Source organism: Prunus persica, chromosome G6 (assembly GCF_000346465.2).
Source record: "Prunus persica cultivar Lovell chromosome G6, Prunus_persica_NCBIv2, whole genome shotgun sequence".
In the NCBI taxonomy this organism is placed as follows: Eukaryota; Viridiplantae; Streptophyta; class Magnoliopsida; order Rosales; family Rosaceae; genus Prunus; species Prunus persica.
The window spans coordinates 24,196,566-24,211,334 of NC_034014.1; the positions used below are offsets into that span (position 1 = coordinate 24,196,566).

At 37.2% G+C, this 14,769-nt stretch overlaps 2 protein-coding genes and 1 pseudogene across 4 annotated transcripts; all 3 read left to right on the plus strand.

Moving 5' to 3' along the window:
* On the plus strand, positions 1,367–6,761 carry LOC18772322 (WRKY transcription factor 44). 3 transcript variants are annotated; one of them, XM_020567306.1, is made up of 7 exons: positions 1,393–1,928; positions 2,053–2,146; positions 3,570–4,037; positions 4,115–4,246; positions 4,444–5,174; positions 5,490–5,648; positions 5,950–6,761. In XM_020567306.1, the coding sequence occupies exons 3-7, from the start codon at positions 3,819–3,821 to the stop codon at positions 6,134–6,136; spliced, it is 1,428 nt and encodes a 475-aa protein (XP_020422895.1). In that variant the 5' UTR covers positions 1,393–1,928; positions 2,053–2,146; positions 3,570–3,818; the 3' UTR covers positions 6,137–6,761. The 3 variants fall into 3 exon arrangements, with proteins under 3 accessions (XP_007205137.1, XP_020422895.1, XP_020422896.1); XM_020567307.1 differs by having other exon boundaries at positions 2,053–2,135; XM_007205075.2 differs by lacking the exon at positions 2,053–2,146 and having other exon boundaries at positions 1,367–1,928.
* Positions 8,817–12,047, plus strand: LOC18772135 (probable serine/threonine-protein kinase PBL7). Its single transcript, XM_007205258.2, has 5 exons — positions 8,817–9,193; positions 9,547–9,737; positions 9,889–10,078; positions 10,173–10,564; positions 11,217–12,047. The coding sequence occupies exons 1-5, from the start codon at positions 9,079–9,081 to the stop codon at positions 11,502–11,504; spliced, it is 1,176 nt and encodes a 391-aa protein (XP_007205320.1). The 5' UTR covers positions 8,817–9,078; the 3' UTR covers positions 11,505–12,047.
* Positions 12,576–14,346, plus strand: LOC18772309 (annotated as a pseudogene).

A 14,769-nucleotide genomic window follows, 5' to 3' on the forward strand; every position in this document is an offset into this window, starting at 1 on the left:
TCTTCCCATCCATCAATTTTTTAGGTTGGCACTGTCATTATTTTTGTCATGGTTATAGTTTATGTGGTTGTAAAGGATATGAAATTAAGTGCTATTAATGTATGTTGTCCTATCTTAGTATTGATTATCATATACAGCACTTTGCTTATATGTTCTTTGGTGTATTTCATTCTAGATTTCCACCATTTTCACTCTAAATTATGTGGATATGATTCATATCGATTTTGAAGGACTTTTTTGAAAGTGCTTTCTTCACCACAGTCAAAACTGAGCTTTTTTTATATTTTAAACCGTACATAGTTTTTTTTTCTTTGTGGTCAAATTGTCATAGTGGCTTAGCTTCCTACCAATAATATCATCATCACTTCTACAATGTTGAAGCCAACAACACTTTTGTTTGTCGACAATCAAATATAATAAACAATGTTTTTGAGATCAAAACTTTTGTAAAAGATCTAAAATAAATTTTATAATTTTTTTTAATACAAGCGATAGTCTAAACTACAAGGAAAATGAGAGTTTCCACACACATATTATAAAAGTGTTATATGAAAATTCGAACTTGAGATCAATAGTGTATAAGTCAATATCATTTTTCATTAAATTAGACTTCGTTGACATGAATTATTCTATATAAAAAACACTACTTGCCACACCTACAACAAATAAACCCTTACTCAACAAAAGAAGAAAAAAAAACAAATCCACTTTTCTTATATTTCTCAATAAGATAAATCTTGTAATAGTTTTCACAAACTTCACACCCATCCATGCCTCACCTAACTCCCTCTCTGCCCTATTTTTCTGCTATCCAAACCTAACCATCTACCATTTCCCATATATATATATATATATATATGGTGGATTGGATAAACTTTACATGTAGGGAAAATCTAGAGCATGGCAACCAATCCATGACATCTTTACCATTTTTAATTGTACATTATGATTCTTAGGTGGCATTTTGTAATATATTAACTTGAACCCTAAACAATGAAGAGCAGCAATCAAAATCTAACTAAATTTACTCTTTCACCCTAACACTTCCCTCATCCACATTCAAGATTCATGGGCAATCTAGTCTTTTTAACTTAGTAAATAAGTAACACAAGAATGGGACCTCAAAGTTCAAACTTTAATATGAGGTTTGAAACACAGCAAATCCCACCTGGCCACGTGTCCATTTGGAGATGACATTTTCCCCTGTAGCTTGACAGCATTAGTTTATCCCAGTGGGCTCTCAAGTGCATTCAAACACCCTATAATTTGTCCCACTGTGGGACCCGCCCTGTAATTTCTATATTATTACAGGTCCCCCCCGGCCTATACGTATAGCTAGCAGGATCAGAGAGTCAAAAGAGAAACGGAGACGGGTAGTTGGACGTACCACTAGGCTCTAGGGCTCCTTCTTCAAGCTACTGCTCACCGAGTCAGTTTTTCAGACCCAAAAAATAAACTACATAAATGAAAAGAACCCAATTTGCAGTTTCCCTTTTTTATGCTTCCTACGCTTCCCAAACTTGCATTTCTGCAGTTGCTAAATACTAAATCCCAAGACCAAGTTTTTGAAAGCCAAACATGCTAAAACTTTACTTTAAAAACAATAAAATATAGTTGAAATTGTCGGGTTCTTTCATTTTTTTCATTTTTTTCTTGACAACATTTCCTTGCGTCAAAATGTTGGAATTTTGTTTCAAAAGTCTAGGCATCTCTATCTCTCTTTCTTTCTCCATCAGAAGGGTACTGTTCAAAACTCTCTAGGAATTCCATGAACAGCTAAACCGCTCGTTTTTGCCTTCTGTGCTGTAGCTGTATGTACGTACTTGGCCAAAAGAAGACAAGCCCATTACCTCTTTTGTAAGATTATTATTCTAGTGTTCGTAGACAAAGCTGCTGTTTTTTCTCTCCCTCTCTCTCCATTCTCCAAGGTAAAGCTCTGGTTTTTATGTCACGTTTTGTTAAAGATTTAAAATTTTCTATGCTCAGAGCTAAACTTTCTATGCCCTTTATTTTATTTTGTTTTCTTATGAAATTTGTGGTTCTGCAATGCAGACTAAGCTAATTGTTATAAGCTTGGCATATAAGATCCAGTTGAACCAGCAAATTTCTTAGTTTTCGAGTTGAAGCCATTCGGGGTCTATTGCTAGTAGTTCCTTTACTCTTATTCTTTTCTTCTTTTACTTTGTAAATGCTATCTGATATCTGATTTACACTTGACTGTGGTCTGTGTTTTAGTTTTTAGAGTTTCTGGGATTTGCGTGACTTTGTATTTACTTATTTTACTTTAACCATACCTCTGAAAGTCTTTGTTACTCTGCATCTCTTGTTGCTTTCTTCAAAATCTGGTACTTTTTCTTTTTGGGATTAATTTCTTTTTCTTTTCTGTTCATTGGAAGAAAATATGTTGGTTTTCATTGATAGCTCGGAAAATTTGCTGAGCATATCTATTAGATTTTGATTTTATTTATTAATTCATTCAACTTTTACCTCTTGGAAAGAAACGAAGAAACTGTGTCAGATGTATGAAAAGTTATATGATTGGGATATAAAGATTATACTCATGTACACAGATGGTTGCTCATGTCACTTGTAGGAAAAGTTACATGTCATGACTTGATTTGTGGTTCAACATATGATTTTTGAAGAAAAACTATCAGAATTGCTCCGACTTTTTACTGTCTTGTTCCGACGGTTTCTTTCAGAAAATCTTAAGTGGTTGGTTGTAATGGGAATTTATGGAGAAATTACCAATTTTGTACTTGTGTTTGCAATGGGAATTTATCTATGCCTGAATAGGAAGCAGATGAGCAAGATTATGCCTGCTTGAAGATGTGAACTTGGATAATATACTGATTTTTTAATATTTCAAAATTTTAAAAGGGGATCCACTTCTATGTTGTTCGTTTTGCTAAACAGTTTCATGAATGGTGCAATACAAGTTCAAAGAAAGATCTTTATGAAAACGCTACATTCTTTATTCAACCATGGCTAGATTTTAAAGAAAACTTGAAAATGACATTTCATTTCAGAGACCCAGATGAGTATTCAGGAAACAATATTGGTTATTGCTAATTCTGTTCAGTCATCGCTGTTTGTTTTGTCTATTATGTGAGTGCTTTGGTGTTGTGGCTAGCTGTTCGCACGTAATCTGCTTTATGATAATAGAGAGGTGGACTAGATTTAAGAAATGTTCCTTGACTTAAAATGCAACCTTGATCAATTATTCACTTTGATGGGAATAATTCCTAATCCCATGAAGTTAAAGAACACATTTGTGTGGCAATTTGTGTGCTTGCCTGCCCTACTCAAATGATGCATTACTTTGAAAGTAATGGCAGCAAAAATATGAGATTAGAGGGATTTTTCTGAGACTATTTTCTGATCTGCCAATCCAATTCCCAAATGCAGCCTAAGGCTCATTTTGTCTGGCTGATAATGAATGCATTAAGCCGAAGTTTAACCTTTCAATGTCTTGTAATTTAGAAGAATGCTGTACTCTTAAAAATTCCTTTGGTTCTTCATCTTCTTGTTAGTTTACTAATTCATGTTATGATCCTGGTCTCGTGCAGGTTGAAGTAGATTGAGCTTTGCATATCTGGAGCCAACATGTGTAATAGCAGCTGAGCACCAGTTAATTATTAATCCATATCAAGCTTGGCCTCCTGATTTTGTCGTAACTTTTTTATTGCTTTCTGGAGGGAAATATGCAGAGTATATTCCAGGCATAAGATGATGGGACTTCGATTTTCTCCTGTATCTCATGATAGTATGTCATGCACCAAAAACACCTAGTTGGAACATAACATAATCATTTGGAAATGGATATTAAGGAGGCAGAGCGGGTAGTTATAGCTAAACCAGTTGCTTCAAGGCCTACTTGTTCAAGCTTTAGGTCCTTCACGGAGCTTCTTGCAGGAGCTATCGATGCCTCTCCTTCAAATATATCTTCTGAAACTGCTGTTCCTGCCATCAGACCAAAGACTGTGAGGTTCAAGCCAACGGTGAATCATGCTGTCTCTGGATTGGTTTCTTCCCAGGTGACCTTAATTCTACTAAATGCTTGTCCCTTTTGAAAAGTTCTTTCCTTCTGAGTGTTGGTGCCCATAAATTTCAGGCAGAGATGTCTGGTACTGCACATAGTAATTCATCAGAGAAGATCTCAAAATCAGACAGCAGAGCAAGTGTGGTATACAAACCATTGGCAAAAGTTGTATCAAGGGCAACTGTTTCTGCCTTGGCAAATATGGTCGGTAGCTAGATATTGTATGTTTGTTATTTAACTGAATAAATGTGACTTTCCTGGTAATAAATGTGATTTTTCTGAGTATTATCTGTAGTATGTAGAATAAATGTGTTAAGGACATGAACTTGGAAAATGTGGTGAAACTTTTGAACCTCAAATTTGGAAAATAACTTATCTTTTTTTTGGTTCAATGTTACCAGGGAAACTTCAATACCAGCCACCAATCGACACAATCATCAGTCGAGGCTGGTGTTCTACAGCAAAATCAAGATAAATGCTTTAGATCCCAACTTAGCCCAAATCTGCGCCATAATAATCCATCATGTGCTGAGACAAATCAGACAACAGAGCCTTTGAAGATAGCATCACAAAACGTGGAAGAGGATCCAAAACATATACCATCCACAGCCAATACTGATAGGCCTTCTTATGATGGGTATAATTGGAGAAAATATGGACAGAAGCAAGTCAAAGGAAGTGAGTACCCGCGAAGTTACTATAAGTGCACGCATCCAAATTGTCCTGTGAAAAAGAAGGTTGAGAGATCTTTGGATGGACAGATTGCTGAGATTGTCTACAAGGGTGAACACAACCACTCAAAGCCCCAACCTCCAAAGAAAAGCTCATCGGGGACGCAAGGGTTAGGCATAGCATCTGATGGAACTGGTCAAGATACCAACAACCGGTTATGGAATAGTCAACTTAATGAAAGGAATGAAGGTTCTGAAGGTAGAGTAGAGGATCAGAATGAAGTTGGACTACCTGTGCATTCTTATCAAAGTAAAGCTCCACTACTTTATGATCCTCTTGCAAGTGGAGGAATAAATGCGGGTGGTGGAACTCCTGATAATTCTTGTGGTCTTAGTGGAGAGTGTGAGGAAGGAAGCAAGGGACCTGAAGCAGAGGATTATGAACCTAGAAGTAAAAGAAGGTAAGACCATTCAGTAGCAGGTAGATGAAAATCAAAGGCCTATGCTTTAGATTAGCAATGCATATTTTAGCTTAGAAAGGTAGTGCACCTTAACATTTGAAACAAAACGATGATTGCTTATCATGGTCGTGGTTATGTGCTAGTTTGTATCCATTTTCTTGCCTCTTCCCTTCTCTGTGCTTGACGTTGACTGTATGGATTAAATATGCTTTCAAAGTATCTTGATTCTTTCATTCTTAATGAGCATTTCTATCATAATTTTATCTATTCAAGTTTAATGTCATTGACGATGTTTACCTATGCTTTGTCCTTCAGAAAAAGCGAGAATCAATCGAATGAAGGGGGCATATCAGGAGAAGGTGTGCCAGATCCCCGTGTTGTGGTGCAAAGTTCAGTAGATTCTGATATGACGGGTGATGGCTTCCGTTGGAGGAAATATGGGCAGAAGGTTGTTAAGGGAAATCCATATCCCAGGTGAGAAAGACTATTCTTTCTCCCTTTTAGTCAATGTATCCAGACCTCTTGGAACAATTGCCTAATAATCCTCTTGCATGAGTATCACCTGTCTGTCTGAGCTGGTAATTACCTCGGAAATCCTTTTTTTCCAAAGTGATAGGTGTAAACCTCAAATTGACCCCTTCGATTATGTTAAGACTCGGTTGATTAAGCTGTTCATAATGGCTGAAGTACATTCATGACATTTACAACGGGACACAATATTCTCTTTGGCTAGCAAGCTTGTGCTTACACAATCTGGCTTTTTTCTATCCTGCAGAAGTTACTATAGATGCACCAGTCTCAAATGCAGTGTGCGTAAGCATGTCGAAAGAGTCTCAGACGATCCCAAAGCTTTTATCACAACATACGAGGGAAAGCACAACCATGACATGCCACTGAGGAACACAAACCCAGGAGCATCCGAAAAGGATGCACAAGCCCCCACAACCAAAGAAAAGCCATGAATGACCACCCCATCACATTCACACTTTGGGATCAAAATGTCTCAACCTCATCCCCATGCTTGTCTGACAGAAATCTCAGATGGGCTCATAAGATCTCAGACACCAAATAAACTAGTGCAGTGATTTTGATGCCCACCTTGAATGGTCTGCTGCAATGCCAATCATTTTACTTGGGAATCTCTCTGAAGGCTGCTTGTGGAGACAGCTTCTATGTGGGTTTTTTGGAAACATAAAATGGGTGAAAATATTTTGGCTAATTTTCCCTGTTGCTGCTTCCTTCATTTAGCTCAGCACGAGAGTATTGCATTCTTTTTCTCTCTTACCCTTTATATAACAAAACTTTCTTACACATGTTAATGGCAATTAGGTTGAACTTGTTAGTGCTCCTCCCAATAACTCAGTAAGTACAAGGATAGAGAGTAAGTTTAAGGATTATTCAATTCCCAGTGGGTAATAATTGTGCTATTTTTGTTATATAAAAAAGTTGTACACTTTAATTATTATATCCAGGCTGCTTTGGACTTTTGGATACTTTGGCAAATCCGGGTTGTGTCTCTGATGCAACAGATTCGATGAAAACTTCTGCTATGTTTATCCCTTCTAATGAATGACCGTCATTGAACTATATTTGTATCTTTTCATGTTAGTTTGGTTCATTCTCATCACAATTCAGTCTACGTACGAGAATCAGAAACAAAAGTTGATAATCTCATAAAACGGGAAACAATGATTCTTGACTCGAATCATACTGTCACGTGCCTCTATTATGGAGTAACTTTTCAGTGTGACAAGTATACCGCTGCATGTATTTATTTATTGATACGATATCCTAAGAGGTTCATAATATATGAAATATATCGTCCATCCATATTTTAACTAATGAATTAGTAACATAATGTCTTAGTGTAATCATAACACTAAAATTTCTCCAATTTATTAGTGATATCATATTTAAGTCCATATAATTTTATAGAATTTTGAAGGTTTCCAAAAGAAACTTTGACTTGTCAAGCACGCTGATTGATCGCAAACAAGCTCAGATATCATATTAGGCCCAGTCCCCCCCGTCTTGGATACTGCAATGTTTAATTCAAACCACATTTGACCTGGCTACTTTTCATGTGTCATCTCCTTCTTTCTGCTCTAATTTTAAGCACAATTTGGAAGCTTTCCACTGTCCTGACCGTAACTCACGCATCCTTTGCCGTTGCTGGTATGCTAAGGTTTCATATCAAATTGTCAATTCATCCTCCTTACCCCAATAAAATCCAAGTTAAATACTTCAAAATAAATAAAGGGAAAACCTTTATTTTTCTTCTCTGTGTTGGAAAAATATGCAACAATTGGTGTGCCATTTTAGTGTATACGAGCCTTGACTTGTTAAATATTCTGTGAACCTGGGATTTCAGAGGAGCATTTGAACAAACTTTGTGCTCTTTAAAAGTCATCTCACAAGCGAAACGGTTGCCAAGGCATGATTTGTGGGTGGAGTCTGGGCGGGGACCGACCATGGTCAAAGTTTAATGAATTTGCGGCATAAATAACTTCATTGAGAAGATCAATTTTAACATTAGGCACAACATACCATATTTCATGGGGATTTTTTTTTGCGTCTTGGTCCATAACAGATTATATAATCTAATGATATAAAGCCTTTTATACCCTCGATTATAAGATTGAGTGTTTAACTTATTCCTTTCTCACATGGATGTGGCATAGCTTTACTAGGGTAGGGGTTTTAGCTTTAATAGTAGAACATTTAACTGATCATCATTTGGTCTAATAATATTACTTTTTATTTCATTAGAGGAGATTTTAAGTTAAAATTTGACGGCTGATGAATGAAATCCAAAAAAAAAAAAATGAAGAAAATAGTTTTTACTTAATCTCCAACCTTCAATAAAAAAAATATAAAAAAATTATTCTTTGGTAAGATTTTTCAGTAAGAATGTACTTTTTCTATTTAAAACCTTTATCCAAGGATTTCAATTTGGAATAACTTTAACTTATTTTAGTGGCCTATTGGGCATAAAAATGAGTTTTTTTTTTTTGCATAAGTTACACACATATGATGGCTCTACAAGCTGAGGAAGGATCAGGCACCTCAAAGTCCACATTTGTACCACAATTGATTTAACATAATATATATACATTACATTGTGCTTTTTATGATAAAAACAATAGTTGGGTCGAATCTTTTACCTAAACTTGTGTCCAAGTCTCAAATATATCCCATAACAGAAGAAATAAGGGTAGGTAGGATCGAAAATGTGGTCACTTCTAAGTTCCAAAAGAAAATTTATAATATTCGAACGTGATCAACACCATCAAATCAAAGTCACAGACCAAAAATAAAACTCTATTGGGTCTTTTATATTGGGACAAAAATAGTGAACCAAATGCAGGGTCCAAAATGGACCATTTGTGACCAGCTGTGAGCTTGTGAGTGCGACTAAAATTGAAAGGGGAATAGAAAACTCCACAGTAAGCTTTTCATACACGCAAGGCTCTTGAAAATGATCTACACCGTTGGGCATGTGGGCCCTATAGCTAAAAGTCACAGAAAGGTTCAATCTTGTCCATCCATTTGGCACCCATATTTTTTTTAAGCTTATTGAAAATATTATCAACAAGCTAAGACTTTTGGGAAAGAAGAAATAAAAAATTGACGTTGCATAAAGAAAATGATAAAAAGAGAGAGAGAAAGAGGGTATGTGTGCTCTAATTTGTAAAGTTCTGAACTTTCAACATACAAAGTTACAAGGGGCTGCCAGCTCTCGCTATCAGTTTGCTGCTCGTGTTGGGTTTTTGCTTTTGGGTTATTTGGGAGTTGGGGAGGGTTGATTGTTTATCTTTTAGTCTCTGTGCTGTGGATAGTGGTCTCCTGCTTTCTCTCTGAGTCTTTGGCTTCGCAAAGAGAAATAAGAGTGTATATAAAAAACATGGGTTGGATTCCCTGTTCTGGTAAATCCAACAGTAAAGCGAAGACCAAGAAGGAAAGGAAGAATACGATAGAGTTGCAGGAAAAGCCGCTTGATCAGATCAAACCCACTTCAGGTACTTCTAGTTTCAGGTCCATTAGCATATTGTATGAGTGTGACCCTTTTGTTTTTAATCTAACTTCAGCTCAATCTGTTATGCTTTTTATTAGGTTTGCTTGGCTCTCCATATGGGGTTGTTTTAAATTGAGCAGAAACTTATATATTTCATATGAAGTTCAAGGTCCAAGTGGGAAAAATCGGGGCTTGATTGCTTGACTAATCATCTTACAATTTAAATTGCCTTTTGCATTATCTGATGTTTTGTTGAGGATTCATAATTCTGGTTTTATTTCCTCATGTGAATAAAATCCTACATCTACTTATAAAAGTTCTCACTTTTCTTACCTTCTTTTCCATGTTTGATTTCAGGAATTTCAAAGACAAATTCCACCTTGAGTGTCAAGGAAGATCCCAAAGATGGAGGGTCCGATCACATTGCAGCACAGACTTTTGTATTCCGTGAGTTGGCAGCTGCAACTAGAAATTTCAGAGCAGAATGTCTTTTGGGTGAGGGCGGCTTTGGTCGAGTATATAAAGGACGTTTGGAAAGTACCAATCAGGTGAGGCATGATTATCTTTTCATTTTATTGAACATGAAAAAGTTCAGTAGGCTCGAAACGTGTGCATCATTTGCTTGCCAGGAGATTGAGCTTCTAATATGTACAATGTAGTTGGACATGGAATTGAACCTTCTTGATATGTTTGGTGCAGGTAGTAGCTATCAAACAACTTGATCGTAATGGGTTACAAGGGAACAGGGAATTCCTTGTTGAAGTGTTGATGCTAAGTCTTCTTCACCACCCTAATCTTGTTAATCTTATTGGTTATTGTGCTGATGGAGATCAAAGGCTGCTTGTTTATGAATATATGCCCCTAGGATCTTTAGAGGACCATTTACATGGTATATATTCCATCAGCTTCAAATTTTCCTTAACCTTTCGTATCTATTTAGTATGATTTTCTGTAGAAATTGGTTTCATAAGCTTGTTTTGCAGATATATCACCTGGTAAGAGACGACTTGATTGGAATACAAGAATGAAAATAGCCGCTGGGGCAGCAAAGGGATTGGAGTATTTACATGACAAAGCAAGTCCTCCTGTTATTTACAGAGATTTGAAATGCTCCAACATATTGCTTGGTGAAGGGTATCATCCAAAGCTGTCCGATTTTGGCTTAGCCAAACTTGGCCCTGTTGGGGATAACACCCATGTATCTACAAGGGTTATGGGAACCTATGGATATTGTGCTCCCGAGTATGCTATGACAGGGCAGTTGACTCTTAAATCAGACGTTTATAGCTTTGGGGTAGTTCTTTTGGAAATTATAACAGGCAGGAAAGCAATTGACAATTCAAGAGCTACAGGAGAACAGAATTTGGTTGCATGGGTAAGAAATCCTGTTTGATCCCATATATCATATTCTTTAAGTAATGAGGCCTTTTGAGCTCTTGGTGATGTTTTGTTAAACTAGCGCACAATCTACTAGCAAAAATGCTGGCACATTTCAAAGACTTAATACTTTTTCTGAACTGTAGTTGTTAAATACTCAATCAACTATCTTGGTAAAAAAGCCTCAGGCTTAAGTAAATTATCTAGATGTTAATACTCGACTCCAAGAATGCATCCTCAGACAGTTCTTAAATCAAGATGAGAAGCCACTTTTCAGACAGTATTTATATTTAGTTTTGAAAAGAACTGTATTCCTTATAGATAGTTGTGATAACGCCAGTTTGGATGCTCTGATGTGATAACCGCTTATACTTGCAGTATTTGTTTCAATCACTTTTATACAGTTAGTTTAATTGAGCATGATAGATATTGAATGGATAGAAATATATTGACAAAGTAGGGGGATGTAGTTTCATATTTTGCTTTGTATTAACTTTTTTATATTCAAAAGCTAAGCTAAGGTATTTGGTTTTGTTAATTATGAAATTCTAAATCTTTATACCATGACCGACCATCAATAACGATTTCTGCAAACCAGAACTTATTTTGATCTTTAACACACATACATATATATGACTACTTGTTTTCAGGCAAGACCCTTGTTTAAAGACCGAAAGAAATTTTCACAAATGGCAGACCCAATGCTCCAGGGTCAGTATCCCCAAAGGGGCTTGTACCAAGCTCTGGCTGTTGCGGCAATGTGTGTACAGGAGCAGCCTAATATGCGGCCAGTAATAGCTGATGTTGTCACAGCTTTGACTTACCTTGCTTCACAGAAGCACGACCAGGAAACACAGCCAGTCCAAAGCTCCCGTCTTGCCCCTTGTACACCCCCTAGAACCAAGAGGGATAGTGAAAGGAAAGCTCAATTATGGTAGTGGACATGACACTAGAAGATTAAATTAAGGCTAGGTTGTAAGTTGTTGGGTTTCTTCCGAATGCTGGTGGCTGTTCTGAGGCTTGCCAGCCATGGCATTGCTATGATACTGCCAGGTAGATGCTCATACGGTATGGATTAATATTTTTATGGCTGATGATAACAAGGACTCAGAGCTTAGTTCTGAATGCTTGTTTGCTGCAAGTTTTTTGCTTGCAGTTTTGTGTCATCAGAGATGAAAAGCCCAATTTCCATCTCCATGTTGTCTCCTCAGAAAAACTTTCCTCCTTTTTCTGAATATATATAGAGCTAGAAGGCTGTATCATAACATCTTTGTGTGCCTTCTTGCAGTGGTTTCTCATTTGTATTTTTTACGTCCCTTAGGTATCTTTTGATACTGAGTACCTTTTTTTTTCTTTTTTCTTTTTTTTATGTTTCAAGTTTTGGGGGTATAGTTTTGCCTTGTATTTAACATATGGGAGTTGTGGAAAATGTAATTTTAAACCCTGTCAATATTGTTTTGTTTTTGGTTTTTTTTTTTTTTTCCGGGTCATTGTTTTTGGCTATAAGAAGCCTGTCAATGCTGCTTGGCTATCTTTCTGGGTGAAATATTCAATTTGAATTCTGAGTGGAGGCGGCCAAAAAAAGGAGTGTTAAAATCGTTACCCGTTATAAATAGTTAAATCAACCACCGAACCCAGGTAAGAGTTAGAATCACTTTCTCTGATACTTTAAATAATATATAAAAAAAGAACCACAAAAAAATAATTAAAAATAAATAAAACATCAGTCAATTTAAAGTAAAAGTAATGGTACTCATGATGACAATGCCTAACAAATCTCAGCAATACGGCTAGGAAACGAAATTGTTAACCAAAAAGACAAAAACCTAAAGTAACCAAATTAAGTGAAAGACCAACCCATGCTCTGGTTTGGGCACATTTTAAATACTCAATTCTAGCTTTCAGACCCTCATAACCTCAAGGAGACTTTGCATGCAACATCATATACAATCAAATCAAATCCAATCACAATTCTTCTGTCATACCAAACACTAGGAGCTCAAGAGAGAATGAGCACCGGAAATCTCTTGAGCTTTTTAGTGTTTGTGGCCAAAGGCCGATGGTTCACCATTTCGCTTCGTTGATGATGATGGCTGGTTGTGGTACAATCCATTTCTTTGGGATTTATTCCAAAGAGCTCAAAGTCACATTTGGTTATGACCAAGAAACCCTCAATTTGTTGAGCTTTTCCAAAGAACTTGTGGTCAACATTGGCATTTATGCAGGCTTAATTGCAGAGGTTACACCAACATGGTTTGTGCTCCTCCTTGGTGCAGCCATGAACTTCACTGGCTACTTCATGATATGGCTAGCAGTTACAGGCAAGATTGCCAAGCCACAAATCTGGCAAATGTGTGCCTATATTTACATTGCAGCAAATTCTATGTTCTACATTTACATTGCAGCAAATTCTATGTGCTTTACAAACACAGGAATTGTTCCTGCATGTGTCAAAAACTTCCCAGAAAGTCGTGGCATTATAATTGGCCTCCTCAAAGGGTACATTGGGCTTAGTGCGGCTATTATCACCCAAATTTATATAGCCATTTATGGAGTTCAGGACAGGAGGAGTATTATTCTTCTGATTGGTTGGCTCCCAGCTGCAATCACACTTGTGTTTCTGCATACAATTCGTCCCATAAGAATCAGTACTGAAAATCAACAACATAGCCAAAACCAAAACAAAAACCAGCTCAGAATGTTCTTCCAGTTTCTGTATGTATCAATTGGTTTGGCTTTGTTTCTCATGGCAATAACTCTGACTCAGAAATCGGTTGTGTTCCCTCCGGCAGCTCAAGCTGCGACAGCTACGGTGGTCTGCATCATTGTTTTGCTTCCTCTCTGGATGGCCGTATGAGAGGAATTAGTCAACTGGAAATTAATAAAACAAGCACCTCATGTAACCATTGAGAAACCACAAGAAGTAATTCCATCCAAACAAGAAGATCCTGCTTCTTCTTCTTCTCAACGAGAACAACAAGAACTAGAGTATCAAGAGGTGAAGAAGGCGAAACGTGCGTGTTCAACAAGCCACCTAGAGGAGATGACTATACCATTTCACAAGCACTTTTCAGCATTGACATGCTGATCATATTCATTGCAACCTTATTCGGACTTGGCTCAAGCTTTACTGCCACGGACAACCTAGGCCAAATCGGGGACGCGTTGGGGTACAAACCTCAGGCCATAAACACCTTTGTGTCACTCCACAGCATATGGAACTTTTTCGGTCGAATCTTTTCTGGGTTCGCCTCAGAAATCCTACTCATGAAATACAAAATCCCAAGACCCCTCATGCTCACTCTTGCCCTCATCTTGGCAAGCTTTGGCTACCTCTTCATTGTTTTTCCCTTCCCTGGTTCCTTGTACTTTGCTTCAGTCATCATCGGTTTTACTCTCGAGCTTCAGCTCCCATTGTGTGTGACAATCATTTCTGAGCTTTTTGGGTTGAAGCACTACGCGCTGCTGTTGAATTTTAGCCAATTGATGAGCCCTCTTGCCTCTTATATATTGAGTGCCAAGATCACCGGTGCGCTCTATGACAAAGAGGCAAAGAAGGAGCTTGCCAGGCTTGGTCTACAAAGGATCAAGGGCCAGCCTCTAACATGCATTGGAACTCAGTGTTATAAGCTGTCATTTACAATTTTGACTGCTATCACACTGTTTGCAGCTCTCGGCTCACTTGTTTTGGTGAAGAGAACACTAAAATTCTACAGAAGTGACATATACAAGAAGTTCAGAGACAATGCAGAGAAAGTAGTCAAGGCTGAAGAGAAATAAATGGCTTCATCATCACCGACTCGTTAATGGAGGAAATAAAAACTTGACCTGAATCAACCTGAAGCTTCACTCGGGACTTAAAGTCGAAAGCCTGTACGAAATTCTGATTTTCTTAACAATATTTGTTAGTTACAATTTGGTTAAACTTGCCTCCTGGAAGTAGGGACTCCTACTTTCAATGTATTATGAAAAATTTTCTCCGTATTTTTTATGAATTATTTTTACAAATATGTCAAACTGCAATTTAAAAAGTTGACATGCTTACAGATTGATGGCTCCCTCTCGGCCCCCAGTATATAAATGCCTAACAAATCTGACAAAAATAGTTGATGACTAACAAAAATAGTTTTTCGAGGGCGGATATTGGTTTGTCTTTCCTTTTCTTGTACCAATAAATAAGCTTTTTACAGCAATACAACTAGG

Coding starts and splice junctions, on each gene's coding strand:
- LOC18772322 (XM_007205075.2), top strand. CDS start 3,819: ATGGATATTAAGGAGGCAGAGCGGGTAGTTATAGCTAAACCAGTTGCT. Junction 5,175..5,489: donor GAACCTAGAAGTAAAAGAAG/GTAAGACCATTC, acceptor TTTGTCCTTCAG/AAAAAGCGAGAATCAATCGA. Junction 5,649..5,949: donor AAGGGAAATCCATATCCCAG/GTGAGAAAGACT, acceptor TCTATCCTGCAG/AAGTTACTATAGATGCACCA.
- LOC18772135 (XM_007205258.2), top strand. CDS start 9,079: ATGGGTTGGATTCCCTGTTCTGGTAAATCCAACAGTAAAGCGAAGACC. Junction 9,194..9,546: donor TCAGATCAAACCCACTTCAG/GTACTTCTAGTT, acceptor GTTTGATTTCAG/GAATTTCAAAGACAAATTCC. Junction 9,738..9,888: donor GTTTGGAAAGTACCAATCAG/GTGAGGCATGAT, acceptor TGTTTGGTGCAG/GTAGTAGCTATCAAACAACT.